Source organism: Tiliqua scincoides, chromosome 4 (genome assembly GCF_035046505.1).
Source record: "Tiliqua scincoides isolate rTilSci1 chromosome 4, rTilSci1.hap2, whole genome shotgun sequence".
Lineage (NCBI taxonomy): Eukaryota > Metazoa > Chordata > Lepidosauria > Squamata > Scincidae > Tiliqua > Tiliqua scincoides.
The window spans coordinates 176582182-176610143 of record NC_089824.1 but is presented as its reverse complement, the minus strand read 5'-3'; the positions used below and the strand labels follow the sequence as shown (position 1 = coordinate 176610143).

At 43.1% G+C, this 27962-nt stretch overlaps 1 protein-coding gene across 1 annotated transcript in view; it reads right to left on the bottom strand.

The window, feature by feature from the left end:
* The window catches only part of NFASC (neurofascin), a 123657-nt gene that overhangs the window by 58359 nt on the left and 37336 nt on the right, over positions 1-27962 (bottom strand). The window contains exons 8-20 of the mRNA XM_066625250.1: positions 26147-26258; positions 25345-25529; positions 23135-23266; positions 21786-21929; positions 19840-19951; positions 18038-18204; positions 15181-15328; positions 13458-13585; positions 12330-12365; positions 10396-10497; positions 10088-10285; positions 5548-5618; positions 2869-3097 (exon numbers count right to left, since the gene is read on the bottom strand). Coding sequence (XP_066481347.1) covers positions 2869-3097; positions 5548-5618; positions 10088-10285; positions 10396-10497; positions 12330-12365; positions 13458-13585; positions 15181-15328; positions 18038-18204; positions 19840-19951; positions 21786-21929; positions 23135-23266; positions 25345-25529; positions 26147-26258 — 1764 coding nt within the window. The remainder of the gene's footprint in view (positions 1-2868; positions 3098-5547; positions 5619-10087; positions 10286-10395; positions 10498-12329; positions 12366-13457; positions 13586-15180; positions 15329-18037; positions 18205-19839; positions 19952-21785; positions 21930-23134; positions 23267-25344; positions 25530-26146; positions 26259-27962) is intronic.

Genomic DNA, 27962 nt, shown 5'->3' with positions numbered 1-27962 from the left:
CCCTGCACAGTGCACAGCAAACTGGCTTTGCCTCTCAAGCCAAGCTCTGTGCAGACACGTTCGGGAGCTCAGCAACCTGGAAGGCCATGATGATGTGATGACATCACGTCAATTCAGAGTCCCAGCTAACATGAATCACTGGTGGAGCAATTTCCACCCTTAACAACACCTCACAACATATATGAAAAGCAGAACTTAAAATTCCACTCAGAATTGACTCATACAAATATCTGATCAAATAATTTTGCAAACACAGAACCGATCAATTAAATAACATTTTCCACAGGATGCGATGTACTTCTTCACAGAGCAGTTTTTAACCCAAAGTAGAAACTGTATAGTTAGGAACAGGAGCTGCAACATCTTCTGCTACTTCTCCCCCTCCCCAGTTTGTCACAGGGAAATAAGTTTTTTATTGACCGATGATAGAAACAAGGATTACAGTGCCTCAGTACAGCATGTAAAATATAAAATTTATGGATTATCTCAGCCATTTCATTTTACACATTTTTCCAGTATGACTTAGGTTAGAAACTGAGAGGCAAAAAAGAGTTTTGAAGAGAGTTGTCTCTGATCATCATTCTCCACACTGTACTGGCTCACTACTCCATTACTCATTGTCTCTCGTCAACCTGACTGACCAGTCTCTGAAATGCTACCAAAAACAGGTATGAATTTGAAAAACCTGTTTAACCAAGATGACAGAGGAAGGAGTGTACGCACTGTGAGCAACAGGGCCAGTTTCACCATAGATTCAACTATATGGGGGGGGGGAAATCCATTGTGCAGAGCACAGTGGGCAGGACACAGTTTTATATACTAAGTATGTAGTTTGTGGAGAACAATTTAAAGATAATTACACCTTAAAAGCCATGCTACATTTCATTCCACTTCATTTCTCCCTACGTAAGGTGCTCTATAAACTATTAGGCAGGGAAAAGAGGAAACACTGCAGCTATTCATGACATCAGACTAACTAGTCCTTGAAGAAAAGAACCAGTTATATACCATTGAAAAGCAGTATATAAGTGCACAACTGTACTGTACTGTACTGTACTGCACTGAAGAAACACAATATTCTACCAACATTCGGATCACAGTTTTTCCAAGCACCATTGGTTCACTGAGCAGAGACTTCAGGAAGGCTTTACCCATTAACAGTGTCCCCTTTCCCTGCTCCCTGATCTTCAGGGTAGACAGGAAGTACATGCACCAAATAAATAAAACTCATTGTATCAGCTCATCCACTCTCCCTCTCCCACACCAGCTTTTTAATAAGCTACCCACCCATTTCTATTACATGAACAGAGCACTAGCTTTTAGTGACGCAAAATGTATATCCATAATTGGTTGTTTTTTTTCCTCTACTGGTACATATTAGATATCTGGAATCAGCTAACCAGAAATAAGAAGGAGAAGCTGTTCAAACCATTGGTAGCAAGAGTGGAGCCCTATGAAGGTTGGAATTCCTCTGTCCTTAGTCCTGAAATAAACAGTGCATTTTGCTACAACTGGTACTACTTGCAAGGACTCTCCAAAGTTATTTTGTGAAACCCAGAAGTCATTGCAGTTTTCTCTACCTCCTTATTCTCTTCCTTTTTTGTTGCTTCCTTTCTGTACCCCCACTTCTCTGTGCTCAAACCTCCTGTTTCTATTTCTTCAATGGTCCAAGTGATTTATGTTAACAGTTTGATCATCCTATACAAGCACATTTAAATAAACCATACGTAATCTAAATTAACACGGGTATCTGAACTGACTTCCTATAAGCTTTCTGAACCCAAGAGCCACAGGGGTGAGGTTGTCTGGTTCAGCCATGCCTGGTCTGAGCATCCAAGGTATGATGATTTTTAAACTTTTCACCCTGAATGGGTAAACAGAATTTTTCACAACGAGTTCAAGAGCCTAGAGAAGCTCTTCTAGCTGCCATAATTATTGCACCCTACATTAGCTATGCACCCCATCCCAAGGGCTTTGGCAGGCTACCATGTTTATAGCAAAAGCTATACTGATTAAAATCAGAATGAAATGCAAAACTATTTTTAGCATATGTGTACCTTGCAGTGCCTTTTGGGAACTGTACAGGGGAATAGGTAGCACATTTCTATATCAAAATACCAAAACTGAAAGTAATCTAGGAGGCTTTCACCCACCCCCACAGCTATGCATTTGTGAATTTCTTTTGAGGCCTGCTATGGACAAATCCTCCACCAGAAAGCTGGTAGTGCAAGGGGAAGCCATCAAGAATGTTTCTAATCCTGTCAGTAAAGGGGTTATATGAATGATACTTTCAAAGAGGCATTCTCAGTTAATTTTAAAGATTGCAACACGACAGGTTGGGTTCAGTCACCGGGTAAATAATCACCTTTCTCCAGTCTGACTATTGCAGCATCATCAGTTGAGCATTAAGACCCTGTGTAGGTTTGTTTGCCATGAGAACTGCAACCACGTGGTGTTACTGATTCCATTCTCTCCACCACTAGCATGGCTCAGGTACTAATACTCAGCATCAGACAATCATTTGATTTAACCCTATCTCACCACCATTTTTTGAACGTACAGAGAAATAATTCATGAGAACTCATTAGAAACCTACCAGAAGAAGATAAAAATAAAGTAAATATGAACAGAGACTAAGGGTGCAATCCTAACCCACTTTCCAACACCAACATAAGGGCGATGCAGCTCTAAGTGAAAAAACATTCCCTTACTCGTAGGTAGGTTTCAAACCTCAGGGTCCCTATGAAAATGAGGTGATCATGACAGGTCTTGAGCTGGAGGACCACCCTTTAATGTTGGCAAGTGAGAATAGATGAAAGGAGTCTGCCTTTCGTACCCCAAACTCTCTCTAGCTAAAAGAATACTCACAATCTTCCCCAGAGTAGCCAATGACAGTATCAGGCTCCACAGCTCTCCCGTACTCGTTTTCTGCCTGCACTCTGATCTCGTAGGGCGTATAGATTGGCGTCCCTGTGACAACGTACTTGTTGACATTGCCCTCTACAGTTGTGTTGCTCCAGCTTTCCCGTGTGTCTTTTCTCCTCCATTTCACAATGTATCTGAGGCGGGGGCCGTAAACTTGGGTTGCATTTAATGGCTGGAAGAATTAAAAAAGGAACATAGTTACCTTTGCAGGCTTACAACAACAGCAAATACTCCTCAGTGTCCTGCATTGTCCTCAATGTCCTGCACATCTAGGACCCCTGCAGATTCAGGAACACAGACAGGTTTACAAACAACCAAGACCACAAAACTGTATTTGTGGCACAGAATTTCATGGACAAAGTTTACTTTAAGATGCCTAACAGCCTGATCCTAACCAACTTTTCAGCCCTGATGCAGCTACAATGCAGCCCCAATGTAAGGGAACAAACCTTAAGAGGGCCTCCATGACTGCCTCACCACCACAGGATGCAATGTGCACCCAAGTGGCATGGCTGCATCAGCACTGGAAAGTTAGTAAGGATTGGGCTGTAAAGTGTTCTCTTTTCTTAGCAGAGACAGAGATAAAAATTATGGATGTACCAAAAATTATCTGTTGCTTTGTCTGGTGGCCTGGTTTCTGCTAAAACATGTTTGATAATCTCTAAGGGGAAACAGGAAGATTTTCTTTTGCTACAATAGACTCACAGCAAGTATCCACACATATCCTTTTGGCTTACAAGTCAAGCATCATTTTGTCCGTCAACATCTCTCCACTCCAAAACCACACACATGTACTCACCAAACTGTCTCCCAAACACCTCCCTGCCGGGCTGCACAGACACCAATTCTTATATAGCAACACAGAGAAGTTCACGTAATTCCATCCATGAGAAAAATCATGCTACTCAGTTAATTTTGGCTTTTGATGAAGGGATTTTACCCACTTGTTTGCTTTTGTATATTTTCTCTGATATGCACATTAGGAATGGGAGTAGGATGTGGGAAGATGACAATTGCCTGGCAAGAGTGAGAGGGAGAGGAACACCACTAAGCATTGCACATCCTGGAAGCAACTTTCTTTCTGCATTGCTGTCTCAGTGTTGGCTGAGGCAGCATAAGCAGGGGAAAGAGAGAGAACTGTGCCATAGGACAGCCATATGTGACTTGGCACTTATATTATGAGGTGCCTGATGAGAAGACAAAAGCCTGCACATGCATACAACACAGTTTCTTTCCTTCTTTGTTTTTGCAACTCCCACCAGGGATGCAGGGAGAGGAATTTTTCACTTGCCAGAGAGTTCCTCCTCTTGGTCACAGTTGAGAAGTCAAGTGGGTTTGCTGGAGGCTGCTAAAATGGCTATCCACCTGGAGAGACTGAAGGCCTAAACCTATCCAAATTGCCAGTGCTGATGCAGCCCTGAGGAAAGAGAAAAAATATTCCCTTACCTTGAGAAGGCATAATGACTGCCTCCTCCCCACCTCAGGATGCAGCACACACTCTGTTGGCAAGGCTGCATCAGCACTGAAGAGTTGGGTAGGATTGGGCCCTGACATCAGTATCTAGGTAACCTAAATATATTCAGTGATAAGAATCCAATATCATATTAGCTCTTTCTATAAAAGCCTGTTCCCAATCTCTGCCCCTTATTCTTTAACACTTCAGAGCAGGGGTGTAAAACAAAAGACCCATAGGCTGGATGTAACTTCTGGATGCAGTTCATCTGGCCCCCTTTATAACTGGGCTCTCCCAGCATGATAATTGGAGTCTCTCATAACTTGAAATTATGAACATGATTTGCACATTTTCTTTTTTGTCACTTGGCAGCTAATGAGTTTCAATGCATGAACAGAGTACAGGTGTGTGCCACAGGTGTGTGTTCTTTGATTCCTGTTGTTATGCAATTAGGTCATTAAATGACCATTCAGTCCAATCTATTGCCTTTGTTGTGTAAACAGACACTCCCTGTCAAACACTAGCTATTCTTTGCATTGAGCCTCTTTGTTGTGAAAACAGACACTCTGCTGCAGGCTATGGGAGATGCGATTGCCTCATTAAGAGCATCTTTATTGTGCTTTGACCACCACCATCATATATGTGGTCCGTCATTAAGCGAACGGTTGTTTAGCAGTGCATACCTGTACTTATTTCTGTGGTCTATGTAGTCTATTTCTGTAGTTCTATGTGAGAGAACAAAGTACTTATTTCCATCATCTGCTTAATGATGTCGCTTCCTGCTTAATGATGTCACTTCTGGTCCTCAGCAGGTGCCATGAATCCTATTCATCCCATTACATGAAATGAGCTTGACACCCCTACTTTAGACTAACAGACAGAACGAAGAGGAGAACTACACACATAGAAGCAAGCTCAATTCTCAATTCAGGTAAACTACTTCCTAAAGAAAATCTTGCGTTGTCAATCTTCCAACATTTGATTTTGCTATTTTAACCCAGAGTGTCTTTACTGAAAGGCTGAGGCACATTCTGCAGCAGGACCACTTTAAGAAATGTCAATGGAATGCATCATGATGTAACTTCTTACAGCACAGATCTTGAAGTGGATACCACTTATATCAGAAAATCATATGTTGTAAGGAAGCATTCGCTACCACATTGACTTACCGTCCAGGATATAACCATGTTATTTTTTGATGTTCCTGCCCCTTTAACTCCTGTCGGGTTAATTTCAGGGCCTGAAACAAATTAAAGCACAAACTTTATTTTAAAGTGTTGACTATAACAACAGCAACAAATCTACCATCCAGGTCTTTTGTAAAATACTATGTTTCTAAAGGGACACACCTTTTTTTAGAGCTAAGAAATCTGAGGCACATACAGGAGACCCACAATTTTTGAATGAGAGATGGAACCAACAATTCTTAATCAAAGTCCAGAGGCCTGTCAACTAAACTATGCATGCTGGCATCACAAAAAGAGTGATGACATAGCACCATTTTGATAGCTAACAAATCAAGAGACCAAGCCTATGCCTCTCTACAGAAGTAAGTTCCATTATAGTCAATTGAGCTTACTCCCAGGAAAGTATGAATAGGATTGTAGCCCAAATCTTTTAAATTAATATAAGAGTACTCACATCCAGATACTCCTGAATCAGCACCATGCAAGGTAGTATGTATGTAAGGGCGCAATCCTATCCTGTGCTGGAACAGCCAAGCCAGGAGGCTTGCGCTGTATCCAGTGCAGGACAGTGGCCATAAGTGGCTCAGCCAGAGGCAAGGAGAAACTTTTCCCCTTACCCCTGGGTAAGGGCTGCTGGCCCCTATGGGTATCCTCTAACTTGTGCCACCTCTTGAGATGGCACAAGTCTGAGGAGTGCAGAGTGAATTGGAGTCGCTCCGTTCTCTGCAGGAACAGGGGTTGGAATCCAGCATAACTGCCAGATCCCAGCTCTACCTCCCACTCCCTGCCTGCTCCCAGGGCCACACATCGCCTGCCCTCCCCCCACGCAAGCCGACACAAGAGTAGTGGAGGAAGCCGGTGCAGAGGCTTCTGTCAGTCTCCGCAGGCTGGTGCTTCTTGAAGCACTGGCCCGGCTTCCTCTGGAGGAAGTGCAAACATACCTTACGGCACGTTTGTGACCCTCCTGGGCCGGCCCAAGGGACTTGCATCGGCCCTAGGGCACTTTTGGATTGCGCCCTAAGTCCGACAAATTAAAATGTTTGTAGATGCAATTTATAATCTTTGGGTAAATAGGAAATAATGTTTAATATGTACAACTAAGAGCTCAGTTTTCTGTTTAAAGAAACTGTTCAACCTATTTGAGATGCAGAAAACCATTTTCCTGCAGCAGAGACATGTCAACTTACCCACTAAAATAGGAAATGGCATCTGAGTATGTTATTAATTTGAGAAAGGGAGTTTTATAAATACTCTTCCAAACACACCCTATCTTCAGCCTGCAGTTCCAAATCACTAACCAAACTCACATGATGGTTAAATGCCACCTGAAATGGTATCACTGTTTCCAAGGCTCAGCACCCCAACCTACTTCAGAAACCATCTCTGTTATGTCTTTACTTCTCCCTCTGCATTTAAAGCCCTATTTGAAAGTCCACATGTCGTTAAAATCCTTAAGTAGTAGTTCTTTACAGCAATAAATTTTACTCTCCCTTCCTACAAGCTTTAAACAATATCAACAATTCATACAGAAATCAATTTCTGAGTTTTGCCACATGCCAGGTACATGTTTTTGGCACGACTCCATGTTTTTGGCATGATAAAGTGGGGCTACGCAGAATCAAGAAGACTTGATTCTCAGTGGCTCCTTGCCAAGTTCAATGACGCAAAGCTAACAATTGGACTCTGCTTGGCAGTTGGTACTAAGACAAAACTTGCTTTCTCTGGAAAAAAACAAGCACCCTGTGGTTATCAAGGGCAAGGGACACAGTCTGCAGTAGCAGACCAAGCACTTTATGAAAGGGGCAAATGCCCAGGGTGTTGAGCCTGCATGATGCTAAGACTGAGTGGCAAGCCTCATTGAGGCTCCGTTGCAGTCGGAAACTATACTTCTGGTTATCCGAAAGTCTAGCCTAAGACCACGGGGAAGTCTCAGAAAGCTTCCCTGGTTGGTCCTGGAGTCACATGAAGTTCTGTTTTGCTCCAGTGCGGGGGGGGGGGCAGCATCGCACAGGGACGCGGCATTGCAGATCTTTGTCTCAGGTTCGGGGCTGGGTAAGTTCGCCCCTGACAGTCTGCCTCCATTCCTAAAGTAAACCCAGTTACAACTTTCCTTTCTATCTCACATAATGTATTTTGTCATCCACTTAAATGAGAAAAAGTCAAGTGCTAATTTTCTTTGGCATAATGAGTGCTGGGAGTGTCCACACCATCCCTATTCCTACTTAACACTTGGTAGTTAAGCTTCACTGCAAGGACCCTGGCCAGGGGCAACAAAGATCTGTGCCCAGAGCTCAGAGGTTTATTACACTCTGCTCTCTCCAAATGTTGCCATCACATCATGACAACAGGTACTGTATTTTGCTAATAGTTAAGAACAAGGAGGCATAATAACCACTGCTGTCATCTGAACCTATGCTAAATAAAGTTACTGCAGAAGTTCAAACTTTGGAAATATTGTTGCAGGCTCATTATCAACATCAAATGTTCTTACTTTCACAAATTGCTCTTCTGGATATTCCTCAGCAATACAGGCAAGCCAACAAGCTATGGAAATATTAACTTATCTCAGAAAGGACTTATCTCAGAAAGTGAGAGGGCAAATGTGTTGTGAGCAGAAGATCTCAGCTCACTCCTTGAAATCTCTAATTAAAAAAGATAGCATGGAGACTGAGATCAGGGCCATCCCATCCATGAGCCCAACTGATGTAGTCACTTCAAGCAGCAGATTGGCAGGGGATGTCCACACCTATCCACCCACTTTTCTTTACTGCTCCTTCTCTCCCTGGAATGGAAAAGAAAGAGGGTGGAAGCAGAAGAGAGAGTGGAAGAGGAACTATGGACGAGAGTAGTGGGCTAGAGTGTCAGATCACTGCTCTCATCTCCTCCACACTTCCTATTCTGCTCTTTCCTCTTCTTTGTTTTCCAATCCAGAAAGAGGGAGAATCATAGGCTGGCATATCACCAGGTAAGGGAGCAAGATTTGCCATGCTGTCCTGGGTGTCAGGAAGCCTTAAAATGCCCCTGCCTGAGACCTGGGAGAGCTGCTGCTATTTGGGGAAGACCACGGAGTACAGGGGCAAGTGGCTAGACTTCATATGAGTCAGGTTTATATGTTCACTTTGGGTGGAATTCAAGCAGAGTTTCATCTTCTAGACCAGAGGTGGGCAAAACCCGACCCAACAGGCCATTTCCGGCCCTCGGGGATCCCCAATCTGACCTGCAGGGAGCCCCCAGTCTCCAATGGGCCTCTGGCCCATCAGAGACTATTGGAGCTCATGCTATCCCGGACCGCCGGTCATGACCGCCAGACACAAATTGCGTGTCAAGTTAGAGCCTTTTATAGTCTTCTTCATGTGTTTTCTACTTTTCTCTGGGTATTATTTTAACACCCCTCCCTCCACTGCCTCTGAACAACTTACCTGGCTTGGTCTGTATGTTTTTACTGTGCAAGACATATGTGGCAAACAGTTCATAGTTCTCATGTGGTTCTACATTATGGTTCTCATGTGTATTACAAATAAGCTCAGTAAAAGTCATTCATTCATATGTCTCTAATAAATTCATTTATGTACATTTATTCAAATTTGAAATATAAATTAATTCTTTTTTTCCCTGGCCCCCAAAACAGTGTCAGAGAGATGATTTGGCCCTCCTTCCAAAATGTTTGCCCACCTCTGTTCTAGACCATTGACTTCCAAACTGCGGCCATATTGGTGTGCCGGGATTTTCACTCCAGGCATGGTGCAGAGGTGATAAGGCCTTATTGTTCTGCGCCACAACCACCATCACATCCAACCTTCACAGAGCCTCATGCAGAGAAGCTTTTTCCCCCAGGAAATAAGGGTGCAGAGCTTTCTGGGGTGAAAGGCAACGGAAGTGGCTCCGGTGGCAGAACAATAAGAAGAATGGTTGGCAACCTTCAGTCTCGAAAGACTATGGTATAAGCCTACAGCACCCGGTATTCCCAGCTGGTCTCCCATCCAAGTACTAACCAGGCCTGACCCTGCTTAGCTTCTGAGATCAGAGGAGTAAGACCTTGCCACCACCATGCCTGGAGCAAAAGTTCCAGTGAGCAGCGGGCCACAATTTGGAGACCACTGTTCTAGACATTATAATGGAACCAGCAGCTCTTATGATATAGCTTTTGCAACTCAAGACCACTTGATATATTGCTGAAAAAATTCTCAGGGCCACTTCACACATTGCATTTTTAAGATGGACTATAAAAGCATTTTATGGGTACATGTGAAAACATAGTGAACAAACATGATAAACACGTATGTGCAAACACAAATTTCAGAGGAATACTTGCAGGGAATTGAAATTGGCTGTTACTACTTGATAAATGTACACTGCATTAAACATGGGTTAGCTGAATTATAGTGTGCCTGAAACAATCTTCAGTTAGCAGTTTTTTTTATACATCTGTTCATGTGTGCTCCATCACTGCATACTGTGATGGGGTGGGAAGGAACTTTTTCCATTTCAGATATGTACATCCTGTATATCAGATAGTACTTACGTGCCCCATTTGTCTGATATCGATCAGAAGGCTGGCTGGGATAACTGCTCCCTACTTCATTCACAGCTATTACTCGGAACTGATAGTTGACATAGGGTGCAAGGCGAAGAACAGCTGAATTCACACTTCCTGGGTAACGGGAATGGTTGTACCAAACTCCAGGTTGAAATCTGTCCTCTTCAAATTCCACAATGTAATCTAGAAGAAAAGAGTTGGGAGGTTCTGCAATTTGCTACATATTATCAACAAGACAAAAAACAAATATTAATTGTATCAGTCTGGGATTTCTAAGAGGAACATGCACTGACCTGTGATAGGGCTATTGTTATCGTCACCAGGAATCCATGTCAGACGCACACTCCTTTCAGCGAGGTCTGTTAGCTCCAGGTCACGAGGACGTTCTGGACGTGCTGCCAGTAAGAGGATACACAATAAGATGTGGGTGTCTCCAGCAGCCATTAAATGTTTAACTCTTTTGGGATTTCATCAAAATTTATTGATTAAAATATTTTGGTTGGAAATTCACTTTCGTTGTCCTTGGCTAAAATCAAAGTATGGGCTGAAATGGAATTGGAGATAACTGGGGAACAGTTTTGGGATGAGGGAGGGTGAGTTTTTGAAAAAAAAAAAAAAAAAGCAGGGTGAGGGCTTACCAAGGTGGCAATAGCTGAGGCATTGCAGATGTTGGTTGCTTTTTAACAACTTTGCTTTTAACAACTTTTTAACAACTCTATCCTGGCCCTTCTTATGTTCTGATCATCCAGCAGGGCTCTTCTTATGTTCTTATCATGTGGTGGTAGGGGTGGACAGACTTATCATCTGAACTGGTTCAAGCAATCCCAGATTTAATGCTGCCACAATGGATTGCTCAATTCATTCATTGAAATTTTCCACACCTGGGACAGATAGTTTCCTGAATGCTGTCAATCCTATGTTAGGCAAACTAACTTTTAAGACTTGACTAAATTCTTCAGTGTAAGAGATGCCAAGAATTTCAGCATATGGTTGGCATCAAATTTAGCAACAGAGGATGTTTTGATACCTCTACAGATTTTCTTTCCAAGAAAACAAACATTTTCGTAACTGATCAGTCTTCTCAATTTTCCCACAAAGAAACATAAATGCAGTAAAGCAGTATTTCTCAAACTGTGGGTCAGGACCCACTAGGTGGGTCGTGAGCCAATTTCAGGTAGGTCCCCATTCATTTCAATATTTTATTTTTAGTACATTAGACTTGATGCTACCATGGTATGTGACTGCATCTGGGGAAATGTGATAGATCTGTACTTTGAATAGGCTACTATGTTTATGCTTTTTACTCCTGGGTAAGTGTGGGTAAGATTACAGCCTAGGATTGTTAAAAATTTCCCTGCCTGATGATGTCACTTCTGGTCATGACATCACTTCCGGTGGGTCCCGACAGATTCTCATTCTAAAAAGTGGGTCCCGGTGCTAAAAGTGTGAGAGTAAAGTAAAGGCAACACTATGAAAACAAGTGAGTGAGGAACCTACCATTTTAACACCAAATTTGGGGGGAACGGACCATTATTCTTACACTAGATCTGGGGTGACCAAACCCCGGTCCTGGGGCCACATGTGGCCCTCATGGCCTCTCAATGCGGCCCTCAGAGAGCCCCCAGTCTCCCATGAGCCTCTGGCCCTCCAGAGATTTGTTGGAGCCCACACTGGCCTGATGCAACTGCTCTCAGCATGAAGGCAACTGTCTGACCCCTCGCGTGAGCTGTGGGATGAGGGCTTCCTCCACTGCTTGCTGTTTCACATCTGTGATGCAGTAGCGGCAGCAAGGGAAAGGCCAGCCTTGCTTTGTGCAAGACCTGTTCTAGGTCTTGAGCTATTGCAAGACCGTCATTCATTCATATAAGTTCATCTTTAATATATTCATTTATGTAAACTTATGTAAATTTATTCAAATTTCAAATTTCAAATGTAAATTAATTCTTTTTTCCCCTGGCCCCGACACAGTGTCAGAGAGATAATGTGGCCCTCCTGCCAAAAACTTTGGACACCCCTGCACTAGATGCAGCATGATACAATATGTGCAATAGAAATCAAGACTCCACCTCCATCAAGGACCTAAGGCCTAGGGCTATCCGTTTTAGGACAGCCACATGTTACCATGCTTTTCAATAGCACTCTCATACCAAAATATTGCAGTGGTCAAGCAGAAGGGGACAAAATAATAAAATCAACACAGAAAACAAGGATTAGTAGTTATGATTACCTTTGGGGAGAGCCATACGGTTAACAGAAGAAGGAGCTGCAAGGTAAGATATTAGGCATTTAGGGGGGTTAGTTTAATCATTAAGCACAATTCTTCCACCAGTACCAGAATAACAGCCTTTAAATCATTTTCTGGGAAAATGCCTGGTATGCTCCTAAAAATATTCCACTTCTATTGTTGCCAATCTGGGCTTGATACCTGCCTGAAACCCCAGAGCGCTGCTTCCAGGCAGTGTAGAGGCAATATCGAGCTGACTCATTGGTTTGGCTCAGCAGAAGGCCGTTTCATTCCTTGTTCGATGGTGGGCTCAACTTAGCCAAGGATATATTTAACTTTAGGGAGTCTCTGATAAGACTGGCACCCAGAAGAGGAAGTCTGGTTGTCCAAAGTCTGGTTAGCTTTCCAGGAGTTAATATTCAGACAAAACACAGCTTTATTTTCATTGATTCTTTTCCTTAAAGTCCTAACCTTGCCTGAGTTTGTGGCAATGAACCAATCATTTGCTTCTACCTCTTAGTTAAGCCACAAACATTAACCCATGGGGAACGCCACCAGGTCAACATTCTGCTAGAACTCCCTGAGTGGAGGCAGAATAATAAAACTCTTACTTTAAAATCATTATGTCCTCCTTTCCAGGTGAAAGTTGCTTCCACCTGGGGTATTTTCAACTGGTAGGTATGGTCAATGGAGCACCATGGTTAGCATTTCATATTAAATGTCAGTGCTCAGAGAGAGGTCACTGACTCAGCAGCTGAGCCAGAAGGGGAGGGCAGAGCTGTAAGTGCTGCATAGCTCCAAAACTCGCTGTGCATGTTGCCTCTCCCCCTTGCTCCTGGAGCCTGTCCAGGGGCAAAAGCAACCCAGAGGTGACATCTCCGCATTGCTTTTGCTCCTCAAAATAGCCCTGACAGTTCCAGCTCCGCCCCCTCTGGCTCTGCTGACTTTCTATAGGAAGCCAAGTGGTTATAAATTATTACCAAATTTCAAATAGTTAGATAGTTAATTGTTTAATGCCCATGGCAAACAACATAAGAGAACAGGTCAAAACACTTTTTAAAACAAGCTAACCAGTTTTCCTCTTGGACTTTACCTCATAAACTGAGTACATTTGAAAGGAAGACGAGTTACCTAGAACAGTGAGGTGGGCTCTTGCAGAGTCTGAGTCTAGTTCAGTGCTGGCTACACAGGTGTAATATCCTTGATCTTTTTCAGCCACTCCATATATTGTCAAGCCATCACTATCGTCTTTCTTCATTCTTTCAGAGGAAAAAGAGTGGGAATAAAATGACATGGAAACAAACTTTGCAAGGCTTATCTAACTTAAAGGGCAACTCCAGCTGTCATGCCTTCTCCAAAGTATTAAAAGCATTTTGTAATACGTATAATTAATACATATACTTTGGTCCCATTCTACTCTGTAACCTCTTTACTCCATCTTGACTAGTCTAATTAGCCCCTACCAGCCTCAACTTGTCATGTGTTCGGACTTCTAAGGTCTAAATTTGTCAAGCTCCTTGCAGTCTTTGGAATGTATTTTAGATAACATGATGTTTCACTAATACACAGGTGTGTGCACACACATGAACAGTTTTGCAGTCCCTGGAACATTGAAGAAAGAAACCTATAAAAACTGTATTTGAAATGGGATCAGACAAGCTAAATCAAACCACTCTCTGTTTATGACTCAGGAACAAAGTTTTGGCTTCAATTGAAAAGTCCATTTCAATTTTGACAAGGGGAAACTGAGACTGGGAAAAGAGAGCAGCTGCTTTCACTAGCAAAGTGGGCAACTCTTAACTCTTGAAATGGCTGTATTTACTGAAACTGACAGCAAATCTACAAAGTAGTTCAACGAAGTGGGCAAAAAAAGATCTAGTTTCCCATTTAAGTGCATGAAACAAGGAGGCCCCAATCCTAATGGGGTCTTGCACTGGTGGAACACCGGTTCCAGCAGCTCAAGGCCCTTTACGGTGGTGTGAAAGTGGGGCTGCTATCACATGCTTCCAGGCCACTGCCGCAAATTGGGCAAAAGAATGGCATGTGCGGCAGCGACTCCAGAGGCCTCCATCGGAGCCGGTATGTTGGTGGTGGAGGTGTGCTCTAGGCCGGCATACAACTGAGAAGATCCATAAGTAATTGGGCAGCCTGTCAGGGGTAAGTAATGCTTTTACTTACCCCCGCCCCCTGCTGGCAGTCAGATTGCCTCTCCCCCACTACTGGATGCACTGTGCGCTCACTGTGTCTTGTAATGCAAGGCAATTGCATTAGTGCCAACAGCGGGTGTTAGGACTGGGCAGTTACTTGCTAGTTTTCTAAGGCTGCAATCCTAACCACACTTTCCTGAGAGTAAGCCCCATTGAACAAAATAGGACTTACTTCTGAGTAGACCTGGTTAGGATTGTGCCCTAAATTATTAAAAAGTAGATTAAAAAAAGCAAACAACTTGTACTTAAAAGTAGAAATTAGAAATCCTGAAGACAAATTCTGACTAAAAATCACTTTTAAGTTTGAGCGATAATAAATGTGTCAGCTGTTATCTTTTAAGTGATCTACTACTTGTGTTGTACCAGAGAAAGTTGAAATGCAGTGGATTCTTATTTTAGGATTCTGGGAACAGTATGACAATGGTCCATATCAAATTGATTTCCACTACAAGAAATTAACTACAGGAAGGTACTGTGATTCAGAATGGAGAAGGGGATGCCTTTGCCCAATGTCATTTTTTAGGCCCTTTAACTGGGTAACAGGAAGAAGCATAGTTAAGCAAAATGGCAAGATAATTTACAGACACATTATCTCCTACAGAGATGTAAGACAGCTGCAGCCTTGAGAAACAGAAGATGCCACAAACCTGTTTCCTATGTACAGAGGTGTGTCATCCTTGAGCCAGGTGACAGTAAGTTTCAATGAGCGATCATATCTTATCCGGCATGCTAAATGAACTGTAGAACCTTTCTTTGGCACAGCATCCTTAGGCCCTTCTATGATCCTCGTTGGGTCTGCAAAGAGTTGCAAAATTATAAACCACTGGGATAATATCACAGGGATTACAACTTAGACAAAGTCAAAAGTCTAATGAAAGAAAATGATTGTGCAACCAGAAATAACAGGCCACGTGTCAAATTTCATGGTCCCTCAAGGCATTTATCAGTAATTATCTAAAAGGCCTAGAATTAGATGTTGAATAATGACAATCTTTGCAGCCCTTTTGATATTCACCAGTGCTGCCCCCTTTTCCTGCACTGATCTCAGAAGCAGGAGCAGCTAGAGAGATGTTTTGGTAGGTGAAACTACTCTCAGCAACGGCATGGTGATCAAGGAGGGAGGGAAAATCCCTTCAGATGCATGAAGTAGGTGGTACTGTAGCCAACACCACACAAGCTGTCATGACTAAGTGCCTGTCTCCTGAAGAACCCAGCCCTGCACATTTCCCCCTAAATCACAGCTCATTGTATACACTGAGGTTGACCTAGGAATCAGCTGTCACTTCTTCCATTCTTTTGGAGTTGTGGATAATGTGTCACAAGTAGCATCTCCCCAAATGTACATTAGAGTCCCAGCATTGTTTGGTGTCACTGAGAAACAGTAGCCTTGACTGAAACTTCCCTGAATCTCAGCTGGGTTTAGCTCACAGTTTGTCATTGGCCCAGTTAGTCTTCTTGGCTTGGTTCAAAACATCCTATCAGAGCTAAGGAGGTAGTCTCCCCATAACTGAATAAAAGAGAGTTGATTGACTGAGTTAAGTTGCAAGATATCAGTCAAGTGATATTATGTCAGAATGCCAGATGCGAGGGAGGGCACCAGGATGCAGGTCTCTTGTTATCTGGTGTGCTCCTTGGGGCATTTGGTGGGCTGCTGTGAGATACAGGAAGTTGGACTAGATGGGCCTATGGCCTGATCCAGTGGGGCTGTTCTTATGTTCTTAAGTGATAAGGAATGCCAGTGCTGTTCAGCCAGGACAGGGTTAGTTCCTAAGCTGCCAATTTCCACCCTGGTCAAGGAAGCAAGGGTGCTGACCAGATTGGATTTCTTTTCCTCATGAGCATTTGCAGTTAGAACCTTTTCCAAATTCCTTTTGAACTCTGTGCATGAACTCAAGCATTGAATTCGGCTGCCTTTTATCCCTTTGCCCCATTTTTATTGCTAATAAACCTTTTCCTTTGTGTCTGACAAATAAACAAACCTGCCTAATTCTTTACCTAAAGAGCAATTAAGCTCCAAGTCTCTTAAAGCCTTACTCAGCCAAATACTATCCAGAGAGTTGCTGTGAATGATAAGGATATTTGTGAGAGGGAGAGAGGGTGGAGGCAAGCTAAGCAGGAATGTGGGTCAAGATGTTCCCCGCTTGTTCTCCGCTCCTTCTCTGGTAACCCAGAATAAGGGCTTTTGAATGACAAACAGGCTCTCAGCTGGGTGAAAGGCTTGTAACTTGGTCTTATATCACTAGTTACAACAAAACGAATACCAAACACATGCATAACAAAGCATGCTGCATGTGATCTGAGGGCAAGGTTCAGGAAGTGAGTTGGAATCTCTCTCAGTGCTACTGTGGGAGCACCACACAAGCATACAGTTTGTGCCTGAAAAGTTGTCCCTGCTGACATATGCAGCCTGGACCGGCATCAGGTGCCTCTCACTCAAAAACTACGAGCTTGCAAGGTGCTGGCTAGAGAAGCCCCTGTCTCAGCTGTCTCCCAGCATAAGATAGTAAGGGTGAGAATTCCTCTCTGACCCTTGATCACTACACAGGTGCTAGTGGCCATTTTGCACAGTAAACAACCTCACTGCCCACTCCTTGTCAAATACTTTGAAAAGTGTACTTTTGTGTCAAGAGATAAACAATGACGCATGCCAGATCCTATCCTTTTTACAGCCTCCCTGCTCCTTTCTCTCCTCAGATTTGCTTCAGCTATAGAGCTGGGGCAGACACAAGGAGACCCACTGCAGACTAGGAGGCTTAAAGAGGGGAAAGGTAATTTAAATCCTGAACCACCCACTTCCTGCTGGATACAGTGTACTCCTTTTCAGCCTGGCTGCACCAGTGGGGGGGGGGAAGGAGGATAGAACTGGGCTCTAAGATAGGGAAATGCAGTTAATGCACCCCTTCACTTCCCTCCCTTCCTGCTTTTACCCCTTCTTTGATCTCTGTCTCTCTACTTTCTTCCTTCTACTTCCCTTTCTCCTTTTCCAGTCACCTACCCCATCCACGCCATCCCCCTCCTACTTCATTCCCATCCATCCTTTATCTTTTATCAATGCAAGGATTTATGGATTAGGAGGTGGTGAAACAAGGTTGAGTAACAGCTTCCTCCTCTGCCTGAGGTGTGACAAATGGCCATGAGGCTTGGCCATTTATCTTTGACCAGGCCTCATGTTCAAGGCTGGGCTCCAGGTTCAGGCAAACAGGATACAGAAGAGTGTCAGCTCACAAGCCTTTTAAAAATGGTTCTTTTTTTCTAGTTTGGGGTCTGTGATCCGGAGTTCAACAGCTGACAGAGGGATACAGTAAAGTTATGTTAGAACTACAAGCTAGCTGTAGCATAACATGCACTGTTGTTTTTGTCCTAGTGACATACAAAGTCAACAAAAACTTCAGTGAAAATAGTTCAGGGACAGTAATTCAATATGGATGGCAACCCAAACAGCCTATGATCTCCAAACAGGTTTGGAGAATAGTTGGTCTTTGCTTAAAACAGAAGCCACCTTACCTTTTATTTCCAAACGAACCTGGTTCTGTGCTTTGCCCAGAAGATTGGTGGCCACGCAGGTATAGGTTCCCTGGTCTTCCTTTCGAGCCATAATGATTTCCAGAGTCCCATTCTCATGCACCTTATAGTTGCCACCATCCAGTGTGCTTCCCTGGCCATTCTTAAACCTCACAACAACAGAAGAAAACACATTTAAGTGAGGGAAGCATACCAAGGGAATTATCTTGAAAGAGGTGCTGTGACTTTTCAACTTTTATACTTTCAGTACATTAAAAATGTTACAACAAACTCTCTCTACTGACGATCAGCCTAAAGAAAACACAGGTCATGGTTCAGGATGTGGACTCACCTCCCTGCATTACAATCTCTGCACCTGAACTGGAGGTTGTCCATGACTTTGTGTACCTTGGCTCAATGATCTCCGACACTCTTTCTCTCGATACTGAGCTAAACAAATGCATCGGTAAAGCAGCTACCACGTTTTCCAGACTCACAAAGAGAGTCTGGTCCAACAAGAAGCTGACAGAACATACCAAGATCCAGGTCTACAGAGCTTGCGTCTTGAGTACACTTCTGTACTGCAGCGAGTCATGGACACTCCGCTCACAACAGGAGAGGAAACTGAACGCTTTCTACATGCCCTGCCTCCAATGCATTCTCGGCATCACCTGGCAGGACAAAGTTCCTAACAACACAGTCCTGGAACGTGCTGGAATCCCTAGCATGTATGCACTGCTGAAACAGAGACGCCTGCGTTGGCTCGGTCATGTCGTGAGAATGGATGATGGCCGGGTCCCAAAGGATCTCCTCTATGGTGAACTCATGCAAGGAAAGCTCCCTACAGGTAGACCACAGCTGCGATACAAGGACATCTGCAAGAGGGATCTGAAGGCCTTAGGGAAGGACCTCAACAAGTGGGAAACCCTGGCCTCTGAGCGGTCCACTTGGAGGCAGGCTGTGCAGCATGGCCTTTCCCAGTTTGAAGAGACACTTTGCCAGCAGTCTGAGGCAAAGAGGCAAAGAAGGAAGGCCCATAGCCAGGGAGACAGACCAGGGACAGACTGCACTTGCTCCCAGTGTGGAAGGGATTGTCACTCCCGGATTGGCCTTTTCAGCCACACTAGACGCTGTGCCAGAACCACCTTTCAGAGCGCGATACCATAGTCTTTCGAGACTGAAAGTTGCCAATACAATACTGAAATCATACTGTATTATAAAATGTAAATCAAGTGATCACTCATCTACCTTAAAAAAGTTAGGGCACAATCCTAACTCCTTATGTCAGTGCTTTCCAGCAATGGCACAGCAGTGCCAATGGGATATGTGCTGCATCCTGCAGTTGGGTATCACTCACGGAGGCCTCCTCAAAATAAGGGAATGTTTGTTCCCTTACCTCAGAACTACATTGCCCTTATGTCACTGCTGGAAAGCACTGACATAAGGGGTTAGGATTGCGCCCTTAATTTGTAACTTGTTTAAATTATGACAAGTTAATCAATATCTAAGAAATAAACCCCACTGATAATATTTTTTAATAGATTCCATTGTACATGGCATTGTATTTTGGTCAAAGTGCTCAAGTACAAAGTAGCAACCCAACTCCAGGGATCCCTGGATGAAACTGATCTGCATGCCCTGAGGGGAGAAATGAAGAGGTGCCAAGGCCAGAGGGAGCCTATAACACCTGCTCACATGGAGACCAGCACTGGCCTGAGAGTTAACAACATTTACTCATTCACTTTTATGAGCTCACAACACTTAAGAGCAAAGACAAGGTGCCGCTTAATAACAAAAATCTTTACCATCGTAATGTGGGGATCGGGGACCCAAAGAACGGACAATCTAGGCGAGTCCGGTTGTTCTGAATCACTTTGATCAGCTGGTTACGAGGAGCAAGGATCCGAGGAGTAACATCTTCAAAAGACAAAAAAAAATCATCTGTAAAGTTAGTTTTTATTCTGGTTTAAAAAAAACAAAACAAAACTGAGAGATTATGAACTTCTGTTTTCATTCCTAGGTTAAAAACACTCATTTTGGTTTGTTCAGCTTTCATTTGTGGTTTTCAGGACTATCAAACCATTTTAGATTAGATATGCAACAGAAAATGGGAACTAAAAGAAATGAAAGTAGTGGAAAATATCTAGGCACATTTTCCTTTTAAACAATTACACATGGGCTGACGTTTCATCACTTTTTTCTTCCCATCACACCAAGATTTCATTAATTCCTAGCTAAATTCAGTAAGCTTCTGCCTTCAGACAGATAAAAGGATCCCATCACCTTCTAACCTTCCATAGTCACACCTTCCGTTTACAAGCTACTGCTTAATATCTACTACATTTCTCATATTTTAGTTAAACCTGATCCTTTTACCATCTCCCCATCCCTCATTACAACTTGAACATATATCTTCATCGTGAATATAATAAAGTATCCTTTTTCGTTTTCCAGATCATACTTTCATACATCACTGGAATAACTTTCAAATAAAAAATCAGACATTTGTGTACAGTCTTTTACCATTAAGAAGCTGAAACCAAACCCTCTGTTGTATGAGTGCAAAATGGCACTCACACATGAGGGGAAGAAAAGCCATTTTCAGGAGTTCTCTCTTTTCAGCCCCCTGTGCCACATTCCATCTTGTTCCTGAGGATCCCTTGGAGCGGATTTTATGGAGGAGACTTCGGGGGACTGAAGAGGGAATGGGAAGTCACTGAAAGGAGCATCTTTGTGCTTCATGAGACAACACTTATATAACTGAGGGTTTGGTTCATACCCAATATCTTTATTTAGTACATACTTACAACTCAACATTCTTACATAGAAGAAAACATCTGCACATGATACAGTCCTTTTCATACCACTTCAGAATGTATATGGTTGGGTGGAATGGTCACTTGTACACAAATGATGAGAGGGAAGATTCCGATGTGGAGAATGAACATTGTTCTGAATTGATCTTTCATATTCATTCTATGGGAATGGGCAGCCCAACCTTAACAGCGGTTGGAGGAACAGCAGCGCCAAATGGTTGTATGTATCTTGTGGGTTCCAGGAAGCCTCCAGAGTTCTCCTGGGGGAAGAGGAGGTTCATCCCTTTCCCCCGATTAAGGGCGCAGACCCCACAATGGGGCTTCTCATGTCTGCGCTGGCTATTTTGCTGGTGCAGACTTGAGAACCTCCATGTTGAGCTTTTCAGTCTGACACAGAGGATAGAATCCAGCAGAAGAGGCCTCCGCCTGTCCCACCCCTCCCACCCTAGCCCCCATTCTACCCTTTCCCCACCCCGGAGTGCCTCTCCCCCACCTGGTGGTCTTACCGTCCTCGGGCAGCTGCAGGGCATTCTCCATTTGGCGCTGACCCAGTACCGGTGCTCTCTCCCTCCCACAGTGCCATAAATGTGCTTTACGGCATGTTTGCAACACCTACAAGATTAGGTCCTAAGCCACACAAAGGCCTGTAATAACCTATTTTTGAAATGATTCTCAGTTCTTGTATTCTTAGTACCAAAAGGATACTTTTACCATGGTGGGGAACACACAAATACACATATAAATAATCTTTATTCTTTTATGAATTTTATCAGTCAGTGATCAAAGATACTAATTTTCCAGGAAAATAAAATTATATACTGACTGCTTCAAAACAACAACAACTAGAAAAAAATTATGCAAGCTTTTTCAGGCCTGTAGAAGGTAGTCTATAACATACAGTAACAAGGAACTCAGTCATCAAGTTCAATGCTCACCCAGCACACTGACAAAGGCATTGGCTAACAGGTACCCATGTTCATTAGAAGCGTTGCACTGGTACACAGCACTGCTGCCTGTCTGGATGTCCCGAAACATAACCGTGTCTCCAGTTACTTCACGACTTGGGTTAGGAACCGAACCTTTGAGATAGACAAATGTTAAGAGGTGGGGGAGCATTTAGTGCTGCCACTAAATCTTACTTAAGATACAAAGACCACATACAGAACAGCTTCCTTGTTCTGAATGCCTCCACAAATATTAGATGGGCAGGGGACCTGAACCACTGATTTGTTGTTTTTTTTTAATTTAGAGAATTTATGCCCCACCTTTCTAATCAGAAGATAGTTCAAGGCAGCTTACAAAGGATTAAAGCAATAATAAACAAACAAAACATGAACAAGTTATAGGGCCCAATCCTATCCAGCTTTCTGGCACTGATGCAGCTGTGCCAACAGAGCATTTGCTGCATCTTGTGGTAGAAGACAGTCACAGAGGTTTCTAAGGTAAGGGAACATTTGTTCTCTTACCTTTGGGCTACATTGCGGCTGCACGAACACTGGAAAGTTGGACAGGATTGGTCCCATAATCAGTGGTGTATCTAGGGGGACAAGAGCGTAAATGCCCAGGCACCATGCCTGTGGGGGGTGGTGCCACCAGCCTTGTCCCCCCCCCAGTTTATCTTTTTTTTTAAGAGAAGCTGGCAGTGGGGAGTTGCAGCCACTTCCTGTGTGATACTACACTAGGCCAGGCCTTTCCTCTCCTCCTTTGAGAAGAGGAAGGGGGACAGCCCAAAGCAGGAGTGGCTTCAGTTCCCAGCATGGTTCTGGAAGTGATTGTTGTGACTTGATGACATCACTGCAATTACTTCTGGGTGGGGGGGGGGGAAGTGGGAGGAGGTCCAAGGCAGAAAAAGCCACCAGGACCACCTCTGGCCATAATGCAGTAGAAAACCAGTCATAAAATGAGTAAATACTCAGAAATAACTAGCTGAAGTCCTGCCAGGTCTTCAATGAATGTAAAATGTTATATAGATAGGGCACCTTGTTAATCGTCCAGGGCAGGACATTCCGTATCTTCACACCAACTCCACTTCAACTATTCCTCCCCTCCCCATTTGTAGGGTATGTTCCCAATGTCTTGTCAGGGCCAGCAGGGTACAGTGGTTAGAATATTGGCCCTTGAAGCTCACAAGTGGTTAATAGACATACATTCTGGAGCAACACCAGGAATTATGTCTAGTGGGTATTCTACTGTTCCCCCTTGCTCAGGTTGAACATAGGGATAATGTCAGCAGGGTGTTAAAGCTTGTAAGTCATTCTCCTCTGTTTATGATAGGCTAGCTTACCTTCTATAGGTTCTCCATTCACCAGCCATTGGATTGAAGGCTTGGGATTACCGTTGGCTCGGCAAACCAGTCTCCCATCCTCACCAGGAGCTAAAATAAGGTTCTCTGGTTCATCTAACCAATAAGGAGCAGCTTAAAACCAAGACGGACAAAAAAGGGTATTCACGTTATCTCAGCCAAACTGATCTGTGTTCTCTCAGTATGCACCATTCCAACTAATGCTCGTTTCATCACGTGCTTATTTGGGGAATTAGATATTATTGCTTGCACGTTACATTATTCTCATGTAATGAATCTTTTATACCATTTTTCATTTCAAAAAATTCACCAAGCAGTGAATCAAATGATGAAATCAATAAAGCAGCAGAATGAAAACAATAATGAAAACAGCCTCCAGAGAATAATTTAATAAATGGGATACTTCATATAGAACCAATGCAGCCTAAGATATGCTGGGCACAAGCAATTTAGGGCATCATAAGGAATAACCAGGCCCCTGAATTGGATCCCAAAGCAAACAGACATCCTGTGGAACTGGGCCAAAACTGGGGTAATGTTAGGAATTTTCTGGGATAATATTACTGAGTGGGTTTTACTCTCCCAGTATAAGACTGCTGGAGTTCACGTTAAGAAAAGGAAGGGAGCTGGATTCACACTCTTGGCAGTGCGTAAATAAAACCTGAAAAAGGCTGTATTTATCCTTGAAACTAAAAATTCCATTGCCTCTTTGTAGAAGACAGACTTTCTTCTCACTTTTAACAGGATAAGGAATGCTATGTATTTTTAGGCACAATTTGATTCAGTGCTGATGAGAGAACATGCTTTTCTAAAAATGACTGAAATGTTGCATTGGTAGGGAGAACATCTGTCCCATAAAAATGACTACAAGTATTAGCAAATGCAGTAAAGAGCCTTGTAACTAACAAATTCAGTGTAGCAGAAACTTCAATGGACTACATTGGTTAGACTTTAAAGTGCCACAGGATTCTTTATTGTTTTTGCTGCTACAGAATAGCATGGCTAGCCTCTCCTCACATGCATTAGGTTTGATTGCTTCCCACATGATGTAAAAATCCTTAAACTAGCAGATCAGGCATTCAACTAGACTAGAATTCTTCCTGACATCTAATTTTCTATGTGCAAGGATTCTGAAAAATTATTATTTTGTAAGAGCACTCAGGCATGCAGTTTCCTACCTGCAATCTTAGCATGTGATCTGCTATTTGTGCGGATTATTTGCCATTGCAACCAATTTCTAGTTCCACCTGTGAAACCCCCCCCTCCCGCCAACCCTGGAAATTCCTCTAAATTGCAGACTGGGAAACTTTCCAAATACAGTCTACATGTGGTGTAGAATTATGTGCATGTGTCATTTCAGTAATTTGTAGTCTTTGCACTGGGCATGAAATAGATTCAGGTTCATTACTGGTTATGCATATAGAACAGATTCCATCCCACCCCCCACCCCTGTATAGCAACACCATAAAGCAGTGGTTCTCACACATTTGGCACCAGGACCCACCTTTTAGAATGAGAATCTGTCAGGAAGCCCCGGAAGTGATGTCATGACCGGAAGTGACATCATCAAGCAGGAAATTTTTTAACAATTCTAAGCTGCAATCCTACCCACAATTACCCAGGACTAAGTTCCATTTACTATCATTGTTAAATATTATACATAGTAGCTTGTTAAAAGACAAGTCTGTAACATTTTCCCAAATGCAGTCACATACCATGGTAGCATCAAGTCTAATCTATTAAAAATAGAATATTGAGATGAACGGGGACCCACCTGAAATTGGCTCACAACCCACCTAGTGGGTCCCAAACCACAGTTTGAGAAACGCTGCCATTAAGTAAAACATACAACCACCTTCTGGCTACACACAGCTGCAGAAAAATACACACCCCGAACTGTCCCATAAAAAGCATGACAGGCTTATATCTTCCACAGAGTGAAAGATGGCCACATGCTCAGTTCACAAAAGATTAAAACAGTTTAACCAGGACTGAGTGCAAGAACTGAAGATTCTTATCTTCAGCTGCCTCACAAGAATAGTTCCCAGGCTGTTCTGCTTCCAGGTTCCAATCACTAGGGCAGTCAGTACACCAGTGACAGCAGTTTTCTTTGTCCTCATCCAGCCCCTCCAGTTGTTTTTTGACTTGTCAACTGCTAGAGGAAAAAGAACAGCTTAATAAATAGGACGTACCCTTCACTCTCACCGAGATTGTATGGCGGCTACTGCCCACTTTGTTGGAAGCTAAACAGAAGTATTCCCCAGAATCTTCCTCAGAGACGTTGGCAATATGAAGGGCCTTGTTAAAGTTCTCCAGCTTGGACCTGCGAAGCGGGAGCTCCCCGCCTTTCTTGTGCCACACAATGTCTGGTGTTGGGCTACAGGAAAGAAGAGAACATAATTTCTGTAACTGAAATTAAGACTCTGCCAACACAGGAAGGGTATTACGAATGAATTACTTAGGGCCCAGTTTGTGCCTAAGGGTTGGATGTTTCCTTAGCATGGGTTCAAATCCCAGCCAAACCCTGACAAGGAGACTGGGAGGGTGTATCTTCATTGAGAAAAAGGCCATAACAGTGGTAGAGTCCATTCTTTGCACATATAAGATTCTGTATTAAACCTATCATTTCTGGATTTCAGGTAGTGCTTCTCTCTGAAAACTCTGGAGTGCTACTGACAGTCTGAATAGGTAATACTGATGATCAATGCAGTGCACTCCTTTCCATGTGAAGCAATCACTATTCTACATTTATAGGATTTAGTGGTACCAGTGATATAAAAGTAACCAAGCCTATTGGTTGTAGTATATGGTACTATCCTTGCAATAAATGTGTGTGTGTGTGTTTGTGTTTGTGTGTGTGTGTGTGTGTGTGTGTGTGTGTGTGTGTGTGTGTGTAAAAACATAATTTAGTACTTCTCTATGAGAATGATAGTAAAGTAGTTGACACTTCACAGCACATACTGCGCCCCCCCCACAATCACAAGTGGTACGTACACTCCCGAAGCAATACATTCCAGTAAGAGATCCTCCCCTCTCAGCACCATCTGACTGCTTGAGCTCCCAGTAGGATACATGAAGCTGGGGTGCCTTTCTGCAACACCTCGGGCTGAAATCAGGACATAAGGGGGAAAAAATACACACTTGTAAATCCTCCTTCTCTACATGGTTTCTATCAATAAGGGATGAAGCCACTAGAATGGAAAGACAGTCAACAGGAGACAGAATGCAAATATGTACGAGACATAGCAAGTGGGGGTGTTTTTCCAACACAGAGGACCGGATGTGGAAGCCTTTACAGAGGTTGAAGAAGATGCTGAAATGGTGCAGGATTTAAATGGAAAATATGAGGAAGACAGGAGATGGTTGAGAAGTGAAGGAAGAAATTGCGATGTTTTGGAGACAGATCACTTTATTCACAGTGTGAACAAATAGCTTTTTTATAATATTTAGCAGCTGACAAGTTTTGACTTCGAAAATGGGCACTTAACTTCTAAATTTCCTTATTTCTTCAAAACACTTTGTTTTTATACTTCTACTTATACAAAATGTTGTTATACTTCCCTTGCTGTAAAGAAATACTCTCTCTTTAATTCAACCAAATTCCACTGATTTTTTTCCTTTAAGGCAGAATGTACTTTTCTTTTAATAACACTTTAAATAAAAGATGACTAGGAGAAAGAAAGATATGAAAATTGTTAGCCCAATCCTATAGTTACCTTATGGCCTTATATTGATAGATCTCATGATTTGTCAGTGTAAGATCTTGGCCGCAGTTACATGAGCAACAGTGCGTGACTTGCCAATAACTATATGGGGTAGCCCTGTGCCGGCAGAGACAGGCTGCTGAATCTATGCTGGAGCTCAGGGGTGGTGCTGGGGTGAGGACCAGGTTGGGACAGTGGGGGAGGGAGAGGGAGGATCTTGGCAGCAAAAGCACACATTGAGATCCTATCCCCTTTTTCTCATCCTGACAGTGGTGCTGCATGCTGTGGACAGACAGAGAATAGGATTCAGCTGTAAAACTTTTTCCCCAAAGGCTGGAAACTTATTACACCAATGGGTCATACTCTATCTATGCCATTACTTGAAGCTGCACCTAATTTAAGCTGGGATCCTAAGGACCACACAACTAGTTCCACATGTCCAAATTAGCTTTGAGCTTGACATTCTAGAACAGCAGTCATTGCCCCCCTCCCCAACTGCCCAATGCCACTTGACAAGTCACTTTTGCACTGGAAGGGATTTTCAGCTGTGGTTTGATGACATAGCTTGCTGTTGAATGTCAAGAATTCAATTGGGCATAACTAAAATGGTTCTTTAGGTGATGCCTTTACTATGTCACTTGCACACACAGAGTTTACATGGCTGTTTCATGAATGCAATGGTAACTCTCCATTGGTGAAATGTGTACTGCACGGTATGATTAAACATTCTACCATTGCTAACACCAAGATGATTCTAAATTGCAATTCAGCACCTCATCTGTGGGTTTCCATTTTGTCACAAAACCTTGCTCACTACAGTATATTACCCTTATGTTTTCAGGTTGATCTCTACAACCATGAAGGAGGATCAAAGAGGAGGAACCAAACAAAGAATGAAAGAAAGTCTGAGAAATCCCACAGGCTTAGACCAGTCCTGATGGAGCACATCAATAGTCATTGGCAGCACACCTGTGAAATCTTTACCTATAAAGAAGACCTGCAATCTGCTTTGAGCATCTTGCCATTAACATATGATATGCTAACAACTTTTGCAAATGGACAGACTCATGGCAAACTCATAGTTAATTTGATGGGCAGAATTAACA